Source organism: Dipodomys spectabilis, unplaced genomic scaffold, assembly GCF_019054845.1.
Source record: "Dipodomys spectabilis isolate Male_0828 unplaced genomic scaffold, ASM1905484v1 ptg000062l, whole genome shotgun sequence".
In the NCBI taxonomy this organism is placed as follows: Eukaryota; Metazoa; Chordata; class Mammalia; order Rodentia; family Heteromyidae; genus Dipodomys; species Dipodomys spectabilis.
In genome coordinates this window covers 704,451-722,358 of record NW_024870739.1, presented here as the reverse complement: position 1 = coordinate 722,358, position 17,908 = coordinate 704,451, and the positions used below count along the sequence as shown (strand labels likewise).

The 17,908-nt window shown below is 41.8% G+C and overlaps 2 protein-coding genes across 6 annotated transcripts in view; one reads left to right on the top strand and one right to left on the bottom strand.

Annotated features, from left to right (window-relative positions):
* The window catches only part of Nup88 (nucleoporin 88), a 44,105-nt gene extending 39,107 nt beyond the window's left edge, over positions 1 to 4,998 (top strand). Inside the window, exons 11-17 of one of the 2 annotated variants that reach the window (XM_042680643.1) lie at positions 1,722 to 1,880; positions 2,132 to 2,257; positions 2,363 to 2,428; positions 2,556 to 2,636; positions 2,915 to 3,041; positions 3,424 to 3,542; positions 3,983 to 4,998. In XM_042680643.1, the coding sequence (XP_042536577.1) occupies positions 1,722 to 1,880; positions 2,132 to 2,257; positions 2,363 to 2,428; positions 2,556 to 2,636; positions 2,915 to 3,041; positions 3,424 to 3,542; positions 3,983 to 4,046 (742 nt within the window). In that variant the 3' untranslated portion in view covers positions 4,047 to 4,998. Of the gene's footprint in view, positions 1 to 1,721; positions 1,881 to 2,131; positions 2,258 to 2,362; positions 2,429 to 2,555; positions 2,637 to 2,914; positions 3,073 to 3,319; positions 3,331 to 3,423; positions 3,543 to 3,982 lie in introns of those variants that run through there. The other variant, XM_042680644.1, reaches the window with a different exon arrangement.
* A 1,515-nt stretch (positions 4,999 to 6,513) lies between these two features.
* Positions 6,514 to 17,908, bottom strand: part of Rabep1 (rabaptin, RAB GTPase binding effector protein 1) — a 96,339-nt gene continuing 84,944 nt past the window's right edge. For all 4 annotated transcript variants that reach the window (XM_042680638.1, XM_042680640.1, XM_042680637.1 and 1 more), the window contains 6 exons: positions 13,967 to 14,107; positions 11,855 to 12,044; positions 11,320 to 11,375; positions 9,141 to 9,239; positions 7,903 to 8,019; positions 6,514 to 7,070 (listed from right to left, as the gene is read on the bottom strand). In XM_042680638.1, coding sequence (XP_042536572.1) covers positions 6,969 to 7,070; positions 7,903 to 8,019; positions 9,141 to 9,239; positions 11,320 to 11,375; positions 11,855 to 12,044; positions 13,967 to 14,107 — 705 coding nt within the window. In that variant the 3' untranslated portion in view covers positions 6,514 to 6,968. The remainder of the gene's footprint in view (positions 7,071 to 7,902; positions 8,020 to 9,140; positions 9,240 to 11,319; positions 11,376 to 11,854; positions 12,045 to 13,966; positions 14,108 to 17,908) is intronic.

The window sequence follows — 17,908 nt, the reverse complement described above, 5'->3', positions numbered from 1 at the left end:
CATAGCTTTAATTTTGCAGAATGTAGGCCAGGAGTATGCCCTAGGTAACTGGTTTGAATCTATATGTGTGTGGTTTCCACTTGGACTTGATTTTAGCGTAGGAAGAGGGGATAATTGTTTTCCTACTGTCTCTAGAAGGTTTTACTCTAGACATAGTTTCTGCCATCTCTAGTAAAGAGCTGAGAATCAGAGCTTTCCTCTCTGAGCTGCAGAAAAGAATTCTAAAACTAAAACTAAATACTGAGCTCCCTTATCAATGTGAATCAGCTTTAATGATTTCTAAGCTCCTTTCCTGCCTTGCCTCTTGGAAATTATGAAGCCTGCCCCTAAGGAGACTGCTGTCCTTGTGTTACAGAAGAGTAACCATGAACACTGGTCACAGGTCGCAGATGGCTGAGATGCAGGCACAGGCCTGCACTCACTCTGCCAGCCTCCTAGGGACATCAGAGTATGTGAACTGTGAGGAAGGATGGTATATAGCTGAACCCAGTCCTCATTTCCCTTTAGGAACTCACCATCTGCCTTTTCTAACAGTCCAGGAAAGTCATTCTCAGTTTCATAAATGCAGGCATAGGAGTACTAAAATCATGTCACTGGGGCGTCAGACATGAGATCATATTATACTACGTGCTTATATTCGCTGGCATGGGTTCACAGCACTAGCAAGACTATTCTTTGGTTTAAAACATACAAGTTATATGACATTGCCATTGCAGATTGTTTGCAGTTTTGTAAAAACAAATTATTGTATATGGTAGTTGTTTGGCTTATTGGTTTTGATCAAATCCGGACAATACCTAGAGAGCAGTGGTTTGTTTATAGTGTGGGCTTGTAATTGGGCTCTTGAGTCCTTGCAGAAGTGGTTCAGGATGCATTTATATTGTTCTCCATGATCTTTTCCTAAAGAATTAAGGGCTGGGAGCTGGTGGCTCATACCTGTAATCCTAGCTGCTCAGGAGGCAGAGATCTGAAGATTGTGGTTAGAAGCCAGGCTGGGGAGGAAAGTCCATGAGACTCTTATCTCTAAGTGTCTCCAGAAACCCACAAGCGGAGCTCAAGTAGTAGAGCACAGACTTAAGCAAAAGTGCAAAGGACAGTGTCCGGTCCCTGAATTCAAGGCCCAATACTGGCACAGACAAAACAATTAAGTGGCAGAGTCCAAAACACTTTGATAATTGGCAGCATTGATACAGTAAGCTTTCCAAGGTGACTTTTTCAAGGGAGAAAACATACATCCTTGTACTCTTTCAAAAGTAGTCCTATGTCCTCAGAGTTCTTGTTAACTGTGGTTTAACATTCCCTATACTGGGAGGGGAGTGGGGGGAGGGCACACAAAGGGAAGGGGAAACAAAGGAGGCGGCAACAATGCTTGATAAGAAATGTACTCATTGGGCTGAGAAGGTAGCTCAGTGGTAGAGCGCTTGCCTTGCATGCCTGAGGCCCTGGGTTCGATTCCTCAGCACCACATAAGCAAAAAGAAAAAAGCCGGAGTGGCGCTGTGGCTCAAGTGGTAGAGCGCTAGCCTTGAGCTAAAGAGCTGAAGGACAGCGCCCAGGCCCAGAGTTCAGGCCCCATGACCGGACCCAAAAAAGAAATGTACTCATGACCTTGCTCATGTAATTATAACCCCTCTGTACGGGGTTACAATTTAAAAAAAATTCCAAAATAAATAAGACTTCCTATACTTCAATAAGTAACTCTATGGTTATGATGTTTTGCAGAAGTACAGTCCACCCAGCCTCTCCGCCTCTGCTTTGTACCCAAGAAGATGCTGAAGTGGCCGAGTCTCCCCTCCGTATTCTGGCTGAAACACCAGATTCCTTTGAAAAGCATATTAGAAGCATTTTACAGCGTAGTGCTGCCAACCCAGCATTTCTGAAGTATGGGCTCTCAGGCATAATAATTTTTAAGAGTGGGTTCTTTCAACATTCCAGTTCATCCTCTTTGTCCTCAGCATGTTCTACTGTGCAGCTGGAGAAGACTGGGGGGCGAGGAGGGGGGTTGTCTAATAAGCCCAGGGACAAAGTAGCACCTTCAGTAGTGCTCTGAAGAGGGAATAAAACTGCTTTGCCTTACATCTTCCAGTTGTTTTGCTAGGCTTGGGAAAGTAACAACAGACTTTGTTTTTAAGATCTTCTGAAAAGGACTTGGCTCCTCCTCTTGAAGAATGTCTTCAGCTCATCAGCAGAGCCACCCAGGTGTTCAGAGAACAGTACATTCTTAAGCAAGACCTGGCAAAGGAGGAGATTCAGCGGAGGTAAGATGTCCTGTGTTCACTAGCCATCAGTTCTGGTGGGTGGCTAGTGCAGTATAATAGTCTTAACTAGCTGGTGTTAACCTTTCCTGCCTTTTCTCCTTGAAGAGTCAAGTTATTATGTGACCAAAAAAAGAAGCAACTAGAAGATCTCAATTATTGTCGAGAAGAGAGGTAAGTATCAAAACTTAGGGAGCAGAAAACTATCAGTCCACTGGTTCTCACGGGGAGGCTTGCTGTGCCTCATCAGCTGGCTTCATCAAGCTGGATCCCAAGCATTTCTTACTCCCTATGTCATCAGGAAAAGTCTTCGGGAAATGGCTGAGCGTTTAGCTGACAAATATGAGGAAGCCAAGGAAAAACAGGAAGATATTATGAACAGGTCAGTGGACCTCCAACAGTTCCTTGTGCAGGTGTTTACAGTGTCATTAAGAAAACAGAACTTAGCAGGTGCTTGTATTCCTAATAGAATTGAGTGCTTCCGTCCCCCTACCTCTCTTTTGAAGTACGTGTCAGAGAAGACATGACATTGTCCCCTAGGCCACCCAATAGGGACTTTACAAAACACCAGATTCCTGGATTGTGAGCTTTTTGTATGTGAGTGCCTTTCCCCGGATCAGGGGATATCTTAAGCTGAAGTATTGCCTTCTTTTTCTGTAGGATGAAAAAGGTACTTCATAGTTTCCACTCTCAACTCCCAGTTCTTTCTGATAGTGAGAGAGACATGAAGAAAGAATTACAGCTTATACCTGATCAACTTCGACATCTAGGCAATGCCATTAAACAGGTATGAAGGGATGCAAGGTGTCTAAATTCAGGTTGTTGTTTTTTTGTCAGTCATGGGGCTTGAACTCTGGACCTGAACACTGTCCTCAGCTCTTCAGCTCAAGGCTAGTGCTCTACTACTAGAACCACTGCTCCACTTCCTGATTTCTGAGTGCTTTATTGGAGATAAGAGCCTCACAAACTTTCCTGCCAGAGCTGGCTTTGAATTGTGATTCTCAGATCTCAGCCTCCTGAGTAGCTAGGATTATAGGTGTGAGCCACCGGCACCCGCAAATTCAGTCTTTTTTAAAGTGTTTGTATAGAAAAAAATTCATAAATATAAAAAGACCATTCAAATAGGTAACAGGAACCATATCCAACATGTGTTCTTTTTGACCCCTAAGGTTACTATGAAAAAAGACTATCAACAACGAAAGATGGAAAAGGTCTTGAGTCCCCAAAAACCCACAATTACTCTCAGTGCCTACCAGCGGAAGTGCATTCAATCCATTCTGAAGGAGGAGTAAGTAATGACTCCCATCAGTTGATACCAAGAGATTTTTCTTTCCTTTCTGATACTCCAACATCATTCTCTTTCTGCCTACATAAGAATTATGTCTTGGCATTTGCATGTCAACTAGAGTTGTAAGATATACATGAGTTTTATAGATAACCCATGAAGATGAAAGCTTTCCTGGGATAAGACTTCATTGTGTGGTCCAACGAATCTTGCAGCGAATTATGTTCAGAACTGGAGCTAGGAATGATGGCCTGGGTTCAATCAGTCCTTACCACTGCACACATAAACCCAGTAGTTGATGCCACTATTTGCTGCCTTAAATGCATGCTATTCACCGAAACATTAAGCTACTCATTTCAGCATAGCCATTCCAGTTACTAGTTTAAATTCTTAAGACCCTAATTAATGGCTCGTTTGTTCTTAAGTAATTTTTGATGTTACAGGGGTGAACACATAAGGGAAATGGTGAAGCAAATCAATGATATTCGAAATCATGTAAACTTCTGACATCCCCAGGAAGAGTCACACCTGATGTTAACACAACTGAAGGCTCTAAAGAGGTATTATGCAACAAAAGGTAGCACTAACTTATAAAAAGGACATTCTGGAAGAACTTGGCTTTGGTTGTTCATCATTTTTAATAAATTTGTCTGAATAAACGCTTGTAATTAAAAATGGGAATGTGTCTTCTAACCAAAGTCTATGACTGCACTCACCAAGGGTCCCAGGGTTATTTTTAAAAAGAAAAAGAAAAGGAAAGAGAAAGAGGGAGGGAAGGAGGAAACAAATAGGTTTCAACTGCACTTGTCAGATCTCAGTGACTCCATTGTACCTTCTCCATATTTGAGCAAAAGAAAGGGCTGTATTTTAAAGTAGCAGCACTAGCAATATGACTGAAGGGAGTCAGAACCCTTAGATTCAAAGGAAAAGGCCACACAATCTACTCGGCAGCAGCTCTTTTAATTTGAACACTTTCTTAAGGGTTCACCTTCCGTACCATCAACAAATGGTTACAGCTGCAGTGTGCTCAGAGCAGAGCTCCAGATCCACAACTGCAGGGCCACTGCTGGCTCACTTCCTCACAGGCACTGTTTACCTTTCAGAGCTAAGTTTGGCTGTGCTCTGTGTCTACTGAGTGCGCACACAGTGCAAGTTTTAATACCTAAAAGGGAAAAAGAAAATAGCTTGGTATGTAGTATATGAGTGGTTTTGTCCTCAGCTTTAGGTCATCTTTATATGCCTGCCATTATGAGCTCTGAAAGGCAAGACTGCACCTGTGGAGAAATGGCTGCGTGACTGCCAATTAAAAGCCATATGGTAAGGTGTGTTACAGGTAAGAGGTAAGTCAGTTTAGACATGCGAGAACAGGTGTACAGACGGAATATAAGCACAGGAACACTTGAAGCCTAACTGATCTTTTTGATGAACTTTGGTGTTCATAGTGCAGATCCCATTTATGCAAAAAAACACTCAAGTTTACAGAATTCTTTCTTATCTGCATAGTGTCACAGTGTTCTCATCCCAGAAATAGGTTGTTTAAACCTAGAGAGTTTGTTTAGGCTTTCCTCGGTATCATTCTGTTGCATGGATTTCAAGTTTTCATCGGCCACAGTCTACAGTATTCCATTGGCCCAGTACTCATCTTTCAGAGCAGTGTCTGTAAGGCGCTCAGTCTCAACAGGACAGTTTACCTGGATACTTCAGAAAGATTATGAATTACCCATTGTGATTGATAATGCTCATTTTTAATAATCTAAAACAAATTAGTATGGGGCCTATTCATGGGAGTAGTCTTATACCTACATAATTTAATCACATTTTATAATAAAATTCCTTGTAACTATATTTTCCCTTTAAAACAAGTAGTACTTTGTTATACAGAGACTTTAAACCATTAAAATAGTTTCGTGCATGGCAAGCTTTTAGCACTATTTCTATAATTGATACTTTTAAATTCATAATCATGAATGTAAGACTATAAAAATAGGCCTTGGGATGAGGTAATATAATCCTTTTCATTTGTTCTATGGAAGAAAACAAGTAAAGATCTTTAGGGCAAATTCGTAATGACTTCATTTGTAACAAAGTTACTTGTAAGTTGATGGTGGCTTTAAGTGAACCAAAATCAGTTCACTAATTCCTATAAGATTTCTTTAGGGACACACTGTTATGCAGCATAATCATAAACACTTCTTGAAAAAACATTTTTTACTTTTGAGCCATCTCTATAATGAATTAAACATTGTAATACAATTAAACATAATAGCTACGTTGGGACAGCACTGCAACAGTAAGCAGTGAAGTTAGTCCATTCCCCTTGCTTCTGCACTCCATCAAGCTGTGGTAGACAGCCTGTCTTGCTCAGGCTTTGTCCACCCAGACAAGGTATCTCACCTCTTGGTAAAAGAGGAGATTTACAAACAAATCATATTTTCCTGTTTTCCCCAACTTCATCCTAAGTGCTATCACTTAATACTCCAGATCTAAATTATAGTTTTAAAAAATAGATCTGTCAAACCTCATCACCATTTTGTGACACTTTTGAAACCGCATCCATGCCCTTCGATTAAAGCTGAAGATAAGCAGGTTTATAAATGTATTACTAGATGTTGTCAGAGATAGCTTGTTTTAACATTTTTTTCACTGATCCAATAACTAAACTAAAACACTTCAAAATGGAGTAGATGGTGCCATTCAGCTTCACCCTGGTGCCAGCTGGCCCACAAAGATTATCCAGATGTGCAGAAAAAAAAGTGCTTCCAAACAGTTTCTTGTGCTTTTCCTTAAACTCCCAATAGATTTGGCCTCTGCCAAGTTTACAAATCCCTTAATTTTGTTCTTGAAGTGGTCTGGTTTGCCATAGTCTTATGGTTCTTAGGCAAGTTTCAGTAGCATTTAAGGTCTTCCGAAGTAAGATAAAATAGTATAAAGAAAATTCACAGGGTGAGGGAAATACAGTCAATAGCCAATGGCCTGCTCTCACTTTGTATTTTAATATAAAATATTCATACAGCACACTATACCTCTGCTAGCTGAACACAGCTACTGATGAGCTCTAGACAACAGAAAAAGAAACTTCTCTCTCCTGGTATCTATAAACAGAAAAGGTCATTCCAAACACTACTGGGAAGTTCCTTTAGGACAGGGAAATGTGTTCCAGAGAGCTATACTGAAGAAAGCAGGTAAGGACACAGCACTTCTGTCACCAGAGCTGATCCCATGCCTGTTGGGATCAAGTGCAGAATCCTGTTAGTGTTCCGTTGGAAGTGTGTTGGCTGTTCCTGTGCTGTACAGTTTTCTCCCACTAGAAATGAGCACTTCTCCAGTCCTTTTTTTTTTTGTGACTTCTGCTTCATTAAGAGTTAATAATTAATGTTCTAAGGATGAGTTAAAAACCCAAAGTGCAGACTAGAATCCTGCCTCAGGGTGTCATGTCTCAGGGAGCTGGTTAATGTCTGTCAGTTTGGTGTCATTCAGAATTGCCCGGATTCTCTCCAAGGAGTCTGCTTGCCTGATGCGCTCTAACTGCACCTGGAAAAACAATGGGAAGGTTAGTGGGTGTGGCCCCCACATACCTGAGAAGCAGATTAATTCACAGTGCAGTCACTTTGAAGAAGGAAGCAGCAGGAAAAAAATAAGTCTCCAAGGCTGCCTCACTTGCTGGAATTAATGGGATTTGCACTCCTCACCCTCAAGAAACCATGGTTCAGGGCTGGGAATGTGGCTTAGTGGTAGAGTGCTTGCCTAGCATGCATGAGGCCCTGGGTTCGATTCCTCAGTACCACATACACAGAAAAGGCCAGAAGTGGCACTGTAGCTCAAATGGTAGAGCTGCTAGCCTTGAGCAAAAGTTCAAGGACAGCGCCCAGGCCCTGAGTTTAAGCCCCAAGACTGGGGGGAAAAAAAAGTCACAGTTCAGTTGGGCAGCAACAAGCTGACAAAGTTTAACCACAGTCTACCAAATGTGAGTGGCTATTTCCAGAGCATCACAGGAGTGTGGGAGAGGAAGCCTGTGAGCCCAATGGCATGGAAAGAACACACCTACACTGGGCTTTGAAAGAAAGGGAGTTGAGAAGGGAGACAAGGAATTCTAGAGGGAGTACCACATTGTAGGCAGACACCCTGGAGCAGTTAAAAAACAACCTAAAATGCTAGCTAACAGTCTTTAAGGAAAATTGGAAAGGTACAGAGAAAGTGGTCAAGTGTACAGAACAGAGCAGGTTCCTGGTTTGAAGAACTAGGCAATCATTGGGGGTTGAAGGCAGGGCTGCAAGCCACTAGACCTCTAGCTGGTCCACATTCAAGAGAGAGGATAGATAAGGTTCTCTTCCTAAGGGCCAGAGTGGTTCCCCAAATGCCTCACCTGAAGTGTTTGAGAAAGCTTTACAAAATCTCTCTGGACCTGTTCGCTGACATCTAATTCTGTCTGTAATCTCTGAGCTTTGTTCTTCTCTTCAAACATTAGTTGTTCAACAGCAACCTAAAAAGCCAAAGTTTTGAGTGAGGATTAATGCTAAAGAGCCTAAAGTTCCTAAAACTAGAGTTCCTAAGTAACTTTAGGAACTTTTAGTTACCAGAAGAGCTGAGTGGCGATACTTCCATGTCCCACTGATCTCTCCAGGACAAGAGTACAAGTTTTGGGCTGGCACTTTTGGCTAGGCTGCTTTTCTCTAACTCCAGAAATGAAGTGGGTATGAAAGCTAGAACAAGCGGATGCTCCTGCAGCAGCCTGTGACTGCTTAATCATAAAAGCACAGCTACTGATCAGTAGCTGTCACAGCAACAGACAGCAACTTGGGGGATTTCCACAGTCAAGCATCAGCCAGGAAGGTTTTCAGTCAACAGGTCCCAGTGAGGGGGACATATCTTCTGCCTTCCCATGGGATGTGTGGGAGGGAGCTTTTCTAAAACCCAGCAGCCACTGAACAGCACGAACCTGGCCTTTCTGCACTTGGCTTATGGCAACATCCCCCAAAAGTAAATCGCCACTGTGCTTTTGTTTTTACCGGACTAATCAAAACAGTAGTTCTGGCTCAATGTATTCTTACTTATAATTTGATACATTGGTGAAATGACATTTTATTTTTATATTGTTTGTTGGTAGTGGGGCTTAAACTCAAGGCCCGGGCACTGTTTGAGCTTTTCTGCTCAAAGCTAGGGCTTTCTGAGCCACTTTGAGCCACAGCTCCACTTCCAGAATGACATTAAAGCAGCGTTTCTAACTGGGCATTGTCAGTCATGGTACAATAGCTCTTATTATGACCTAAAGCGAGTGAGGCCTCTGACACAAACCTCCAGAACCTGCAGAGTTAGAGGTTTAACTCAAATCTAGTAAGACCAATTCATTTTAACTTTGTAAGCTATTAGTCTCTACTAAAAGGTGACACTTCAAACCAGCAAAGTTGGTTTGGTTCTGGTTTTAATAAATAAAATGAAGTTCCATGTTCTTAGCCTTCCTCTTTATTATCATTGTTCTTAAGTAGTCATACAAAGGGGTTTCAATTCAATAAATCAGTTTCCAAGCACAGCACACCCCGATCAACGCTACTTCTTCTGTTGCCCTCCCCACTTCTGTTTAAAGGGTCAAACACAATAAATCACCTTGGCTGCAGTCTCTTTCTTTAACTGTTCTTCCAAATTGACCTTTATCTCCTGAAGACTCTCAAGCTGTTGAGACTTCTCTCTTAATGTGGATTCCAACTGTGAAATTAAAAGGGACAAAGCTGAAAGTCACAGCCTACAGGATACAGCACATGGCTAGCAAAGCCTGCATGCAGCTTGGTGCGTTAGTTCAGAGTCAGGCCTCTGAGACCTGACACCTGACTGCTTGGAATACTCACACTTTAATGTGTGGATTCTACTTGTTCTTCTAGACCTGATCTTTCATTCACCATTTATTAAATACCTACTGCATTCTAATCCTAAAGCCTGGAGACAGAAACCTGAAGAAACAGACACAAGCAAATACGGCATGTGAACTTTTGATTCTGTCAGAGAAGGTGGGAAGTACTGCTGTATGGAGGTAATAATTTTATAGAGGAGGGAAAAAGTAATAAAGAGGAGAAGATGTTTTTTGTTTTTGTTACTGTTAGCTTTTTGTGTGTGTGCTGGTCCTGGGGCTTGAACTCAGGGCCTAGCTGTTGTACACGGGCTTTTTGCTCAAGGCTAGCCACTCTACCAACTTGAGCCACATCTCTGCTTCCAGCTTCTTTGGTAGTTAATTGGAGATAAGAGTGCCATGGACTTTCTTGACTGCAATCCTTAGATCTCAGCTCCTGAATAGCTAGGACTACAGGTTTAAGTAACTGGCACCTGGCTGAGAAGTATTTTTAAAAGAGGGAATGGGTGGCATGCATAAGAATGCATTTGGCACAGTGATGAGTTTTCTTTTTCTTGCTATACTGCTGGGATTTGAACTTCCAAGGTCTAGTATTCACTAGGCAGGCAATCAACTATTGGAGCCAAGCTCCCATCCTATTTTTGCTTTAAGGTCTTTTGGGATACAGTCTCTTGTTTCTGCCTAAAGCCAACCACTATGATCCTCTTGCCTATGGTTTCCGCAGGTATTTGGGATTATAAATCCACACTGCTTTGCCAGATAGATTGGTTGAGATGAAATCTTACTACTAACTTTTTGCCCATGCTGGCCTTGGGCCACAATCTTCCCAATCACTGCCTTCTAAATGCTGGGATTATAGGTGTACACTAGTAGATCTGGCTTACCTTTTTCCCTGTGCTAATAGGAAAGATTAAAGATGTTTAGGGCCAGAAACTGAGGAGATACTGGATAAGATGGAAGGGATTCAAACATTATGCAATAATACACTAGGGCAAGAAACTGATTGTCACTGTCTCCCAAGAAACAAAAATAGAAAATGGAGGAGCCTGGAACTGCAGGTGCCCCTGCCTGATGACTACAGTGACTGGGCTAAGTGACAGTGACTGGTTAAAGAGCCACCATGAGGAACAGAAGCAACAACTCAGGACAGATGAAGGGCTGGCAGGCACAGCAGGCCATGTGACAGCAAGGGCCTGTAATGTCACCAATTCTGGTGGCAGGAGCAGATGAAATATAAGCTAGTATTAGGAAATAGTTGAGTGAGGGCAGCAGAAAGACAAACAGTCAAGAGGCTTGAGAGAGTGGATGGGAGATAAGCTAAAGAGGTAGGTGTCATGTAAGATGTAACTTAGAAAGAAAGCAAAGCCCCAAAGAAATAGAAGTACAGGGACATGAAAGAGATACTGAGGCCTGTCAGGAGTAAAAGCAGGAAGTACAAATACTAGAGTTAAACAATGGGAGGTTGGAGTGAGCTATCAGAGGAGTAAGGTACAGCCAGAAGCATGGGGAACAGGGTTCATGGCAAAGGTCATTGAGTCAAGGATCAGTGAGGCCATGGAGCAGAAGCAGATCATCTATGCTTTCAACACTATCTACAAGAGGACTTGAAGCCAGAAAGGGAACACTGTTTGTATGAAGTTCTGTATGGATTTCTGTACATAGATGGAAGCATACTTCAGGTCATCCCATGAGCTTGTTTAAAACTCCAGGCTACAGTCACATCTTTGTCTTCCCTGTATCCACAAACACACCTCACTTCTCTCCCTCCCCACCCATCACCACATGGCCTGACATAGCAGGCTTAAGGTAAAGTTTTCTGTCACCGTACTTCTCTAGATAGAAGTTTCTTAAAGGCAGTGTGTAAGCTCTCTTTTACTTCTTGCTGCTAGCACAGGATTCAGTAAATAACCAGTTGCTATTTTAAACTTTTGATTGACTCACCTGTCCTTTTTCTACTTTTATTCTTTCCAATTCAGCTTTTAGACTAGAGATGGAAGCTAAAGAAAGAAAAAGAGGACAAACATTAGCAAACATTTATTGTTCTGCATTAATATTTTTCCTTAAAATAACCCCAAAGGATTCTATATATAGAACATAGGGGAAGGGTCCTTTGTCAAAGTTATCTCCAATGAACCACTGTGATAATCAAGCTGAGGTAGGAATGAAGTGCACACGAATGGACACATCAAGGATATGTATCTAAGCTGTCACATACCAATGCTATGAAAGGAAATGCTCCATCTAATCATGGTGACATGGGCTCTAGCATTGAACCGATGGTTAGTAACTGCCAGAGTTCTTAAAAGAACAAGGTGTTTTTGGTTTTCTGCTTCCACTTATTGGATGTCAAAACATGTCTGTACTTATTGTTTGTTAGACTTTTCTTTTTCTACCTTTATGATTATGTGTTAGTTCTTACAATCAGAAAAGTTACACTGACTCTAATGTTAAACTACCAGATCACTTTTATCTTCACCTATTTCTTCCTTGCAATTTTCTATTTCTAGCTGCAGAGTTTCTTCAAGGTTTTCTTTTAAACACTGTTCTGCTTGAATTTGCTCTTTTAGGAACAGTATTTCAGCCTTCAGCTTCTCTTCCATGTGGTCTGCTGCGGTCCGAACATGAATGATGTTCTCACGATATTTTAACACCAGTTCCCGGAGTACCTGGATTCAAGAAAAAGTTACTGGATTTGTGAGTGTGAAAGAAACTAGACTGTCCACAATCAGGACTTCATATGTCCTTTCATATGGCTCAAAAATGAAGACTTTTTTTTTTTTTTTTTTTTTTTGCCAGTCCTGGGGCTTGAACTCAGGGCCTGAGCACTATCCCTGAGCTTATTTTTGTCAAGATTAGCACTCTACCACTTGAGCCACAGTGCCACTTCCAGCTTTTTCAGTTTATGTGGTGCTGAGGAATCGAACCCAGGGCTTCATGCATGTTAGGCAAACACTCTACACTAAGCCACTTCCCAGCCTCCAAAATGAAGACTTTTCACTTTTCCTAAAGTAGTCTTCAAAGGAATATGCCATGCTATGTTAACCAGTGTGTTTCAGAAATAAGACATTTCCAGCCCAAACTGTAGGCTGTGAACTGTGTATTTTTTCCTCAAACTGTTGCATAAGCTGTAGAGTTAAAACATCACCTACAATATGAGATTTGCTATGAACAACAGCTTACACAAAGACAAAATAGATAAACCTAAGAACTAGTGTGACCTCCAAGAGTATAAATTATCTGCTGGCTGGGAATGTGGCTTAGTGGTAGAGTGCTTGCCTAGCATGCATGAACCCTAGGTTCGATTCCTCAGTATCACATAAACAGAAAAGGCCACAAGTGGCACTGTGGCTCAAGTGGCAGAGTGCAAATCTTGAGTAAAAGAAGCTCAGGGACAGTGCCCAGGTCATGAGTTTAAGCCTTAAAAATAACTTTTTTTACATGTGGAAAGATTTAGAAATCTGTACAAACAATTATGAAGGCCAGGTTCACCCAACAAAAGAAGAATATAAGTGACTAAAAGTATCCATTACTACAGACAGAAAGATGGTATAAGCTTTTAATTCTAGACACACAAAAAAATATCAGAAACATACAGCTTGGTGACCTGTGTTTATTTTCCAACAAGCTCTCAATCTGGCCCTGCACAGATGACTCACAGACCTTGAATCTGGAGAAACTCACTAGGACGGTTGAAGCCCACAAGTGAAGTGGCAGGAATTGACAAAGATATAGAAAGCTGAGCCTCACATACTTCTTGCTTATAGGAAGGTAAAGTAGTATTAAGCCAAGCTGTAGCAACAGCCTGATGGCTGCACATTTACCAGAACCCAAGGGAAATGGAAACATCAATACCAAATCCTACACATGGATGTTTATGGTAACATTATTCATAATATTCGCAAAGTATAAACAACCCAAATGTCTATCGGGTGAATAAACAAATATCCACACAATGGATTATTATTCAGGCAAGAGAATGGATGAAGTGCTGATACTTGCTACATGGACAATTGTTGAAAACACAAGCTGGATACCGGTGGCTCAGGTCTGCACTCCTAACTATTCAGGAGGCTGAGATCTGAGCATTATAGTTCAAAGCCAGCCCAGGCATGAAAGTCCCTGTGAGACTCTTATCTCCAGTTAACCACCAGAAAACTGGAAGTGGTGGCTCTAAATGGTTGAATGTTAGCCTTGAGCAAAAGAGATCAGGGACAGCACCCAGTTCAAGCCCTACAATTGACAAAAAAAAAAAAAAAAAAAAGCCCACACTAAGTTAACTAAAACCACAAACCAAGAGTCCATTCACATTAAAGTCTAGAACAGGAACATCTATAGAGAAGATGGATCAATAGCTGGTCCAGGTTGAGAGTGATAAGGTTTGAGGTTAAGGTTTGAAGTGATAAAAGTATTCTAAATTTGCCAGTGCTGCACATGGGAGGCTGAAGCAGGAGGATCAAGACCAGCCTGGACTGTCTCAAAAATACAAGAATTGTGGTAGTAATTGAGCTTATCTGAGACTATATTAAAATATACTTGATGTCACAGTTTGAAGGGCTGAATTGTTCTGGGTATGCAGGCCACACATTACCTCCACAGTGTCCGGGAGGATGAAGTCTTCTGCTTGCTGTAGCGACATATGCAAGCTATGCTTTCCTTGAAGGCTGTCGTTGTCCTTCTGTAACCTCATCAGCTCCTCTGAAACCTGTTCCCGTGACTGCATCAGCACAGCCTGGAATGGAAACAGATACCAACCACAGGCAAAAAGTCAATCAGGTCTGGTGGTAGCCATGCCAGAGAAACACAAGGCCAGACCAAATGATGCTGTGCATATGGAGGGGTCCATTATAAAGTTGTGAGCCTTGTTCAAAAGCAGCTCAGAACTTTTTTGATTCTCAGTATAGGAAACAAAGCAGCATCTTCATCTCCTATTACATGGACATTGCTCTAGCCCACCCAGAATCATCATGAATGGCCAGCAGCCCTCATGCTGCAGGAGGATCTATGCTCAGTTCACATGGCACTTGATATGCTTATTCTTAAAATGCTCCTATTTTTTTGTTTGCTTATATATAAAATAATTTTAGCTAGTTCATATTTTCTCTTAATGTAAGTTATTTCAATTAATTTGAGCTAAAATGTTGTAAAGTGATTTCTTTTTTTTTTTTTTTTTTGGGGGAGGTGCTCATCTTTGAGCTTGAACTCAGGACCTGGATACTGTCCCTGAGCTTTTATGCTCAAGGTTAGTGCTCTACTACTTGAGTCACAGCTCCACTTCTGGCTTTTTTGGTGGTTAACCGGAGATAGGAGTCTCACAAATTTTCCTGCCTGGACTGGCTTCTAATGTCAGATTTTACCCTCCTGAATAGCTAGGATTACAGTTGTGAGCCACCAGTGCCCAACAGATTTGTGCCTATTTGTAATACTAACTCATTAGTGTATGGGCACACATACATACCCATCCAACTCTATGGTTGCTAGTTATCTGCCCATGGGAAATACAGAGACTAAAGGCAAATTTTGTCCTGGAGAAGCTCAGGGTTCAGTAGAAGAGAAAGGTAAGTAAACCAAAAACTTCCCTCCACTGTCATAAAATACTACCACAAAGGCTAGATATTTTCTTGTCTCAGTGACTCACACATATAATCCAGTGACTCAGAAGGCAGAGATCAGGAGGATCTCAGTTCAAAGCTTCCTCAGGTAAAAAGACTGGTCTTTAATGAGACACATCCTCAACAAACAAGCCAGGAATGGCTGTTCACAATTGTCACTGCAGCTATATGGAAGTCATGGATAGAAGGACTGTACTGTAAGGTGGCCTGGGCAAAAAGTAAAATTCTGGCTTAAATGATAGAATGCCTGCCTAGCAATCATGAAGCCCTAACAGTATTGCCAAAATCAAAAACAGAAAAAAACACGGGTAGTGAGCAATGAAAGAACCAAGTGGCACTTAATTAAGGGAGAAGCTATGAAGAGGGCTACAGAACATTTTTCGGGGGAGGTGAAGCTACATTCTAAAACACAAAATAAGTACAAAGTTTAGTTAGATTCCACTGCTGTCCCTTTTTTTGGGGGGGGGGGTTCAGTCGTGGGGTCTGAACTCTGGGCCTGGGCGCTGTCCTCACCCTTAGCTCTTCAGCTCAAGGCTAGCGCTCTACCACTTGAGCCACAGCACCACTTGTGGCTTTTTTCTTTGTTTTGCTTATGTGGTGCTGAGGAATTGAACCCAGGGCCTCAGGCATGCAAGGCAAGTGCTCTACCACTGAGCCACCTTCCCAGCCCCTGTCCTTTTTGTTTCAAGCTAGGGTCACCTGTGCTTTATGATCACTTTCAATTCTACAACAAAATATTAGTATCCATTACCTTTTGTATATGAAAAAAGGGAAAGAACATGTATGTAAATTTCTGCTTCTTCCTTTTTAGGGATGAGAGGGAGGTGCTTATTTTTATAAAAGGAAAAACAAAAGGACAAGCCAAAACCAAATTCCATTAATTATGCATGGAATGGAAACGGTACAAAAGACAGGTAGAAGAAGTGCAGTTTGAGTATTTATACCCTTAGTTTTTGATTTATAAATCAGACTGCATATTCAGAAAAGGTAATCAAAAGAGAAAAGTACAGCTGGGTGCCAGTAGCTCATACCTATAAGCTTAGCTACTCAGGAGGCCGAAATCTAAGGATCACAATTTGAAACCAGCCTGGGCATGAAAGTCCATGGAACTCTTATTTCCAAGTAACTACCAAAAAATTGGAAGTAGAGCTGTTGCTCTATGGTCGAGTACTAGCCTTGAGCAAAAATGCTCAGGGATAGCTCACCAGCCAGATTTCAAACCCCAGACTGGCACCAAAAAAGAAAACAACAACAAAAAGTGCAAATCTGTTATAACACAAAAACAAAAGTTGTTAACTATGTATCTAATTGGTAATATAAACAGAAGTTCAATTTTGGAATGATGGAATCACTGATCATTCTGGGGCCTTATGATATTATGACTTTCCCAGCAATTCATTTCATGTATATAGTACATGAAATGTAGTATTGCCAAAATGTCTGACCTAGGTTGAACCATGAGGAAACAAGCAAAAAAAAAAAAAAAAAATTCTATAAGACAACTGACATAAAACATTCTTCAACGCAATTGAGGGGCTGGGAAGGTGGCTCAGTGGTAGAGCACTTGCCTTGCATTCATGAGGCCCTGGGTTCGATTCCTTGGCACCACATAAGCAGAAAGAAAAAAAGCCAGAAGTAGTGCTGTAGCTCAAGTGGTAGAGCACTAGCCTAGAGCTGAAGAGCTGAGGGACAGTGCCCAGGCCCAGAGTTCAGGCCCCAGGACCAGACCAAAAAAAAAAAGTTCAATCATGTAGATATGGTGATAAATACCCATAACCCTAGGTCCTTAGAAGACAGAAGCAGGCTCACACCTGTAATCCCAGCTACTAGGGAGGCTGAGATCTAAGAATTGATTGAGGTTTCAAAGCAAGCCCTGGCAGGAAAGTCCGTAAGACTCTTTATCTCCAAGAAACCACTCAGAAAATCGGAAGTGGCACAGTGGCTCAAGTGGTAGAGCGCTAGCTTTGAGCTGAAGAGCTGAGGGACAGCATTCAGGCTCAGAGTTTAAGCCCCATGACCGACAAAAAAAAAAAAAGACAGAAGCAGGAAGAACATAAGTTCAAGGAAAAGGGTAGCAAGATTCTGTCTTAAAAACAAAAGGTGTGGCTTTAGGGGTTGAACATTTGCTCAGCAAAGCCCTGGGTTCAATCCCTATCCCCAGTACTTTAAAACTGGGGAGGGAGGAAAGCCAGCACCAGTGGCTCATGCATGTAATCCTACCTACTCAAGAAACTGAGATCTGAGAAAACAATTTAAAACCAGCTGGGGTAGGAAAGTCTGTGAGATTCTTAGCTCCAATTAACCACTAGAAAACCAGAAATGGGGGGCGGGGGGGGAGAGAGGGGTGTATAGACGTGGAGATGGGAGGGCAGGGATGGTAGGGGAAAAACAGAGGAGGAGGCAACAACGCTTGATAAGAAATGTACTTATTACCTTGCTCATGTAACTGTAACCCCTCTGTATGGTATTTTCACAATAAAAAATAAAATGAAAACCAGAAATGGCACTGTGGCTCTAAGTGGTAGAACACTAGCCTTGAGTGAAAAAGCTCAGGGACAGCACCTAGGCTGAGTTTAAGCGTGTGTGCGCACGCACGCACACACACACGCACACACGCACACTGATGGAGCAATTAGGTGGTGATGTACACCTGTAATCAATCCCAGCACCAGAGAAGCTGAAAGCAGGAGGATCAAAAAGTTCAATGCCAGCCTGTGCTACACAGGAAAAGCCTCAAAACAACAACAAATGGTGCTATGTTCTAGAATAAAAGATATGACAACAAAATGCAATATGTGATCTCTGTTAGGCTTCTGGTTCAAAAAATACACATTATGGACTGGCTCAGTGGTAGCGTGCTTGCCTCGCATGCATAAGGCCCTAGGTTTGATTCCAACTAACCACCAGAAAACCAGAAGTGG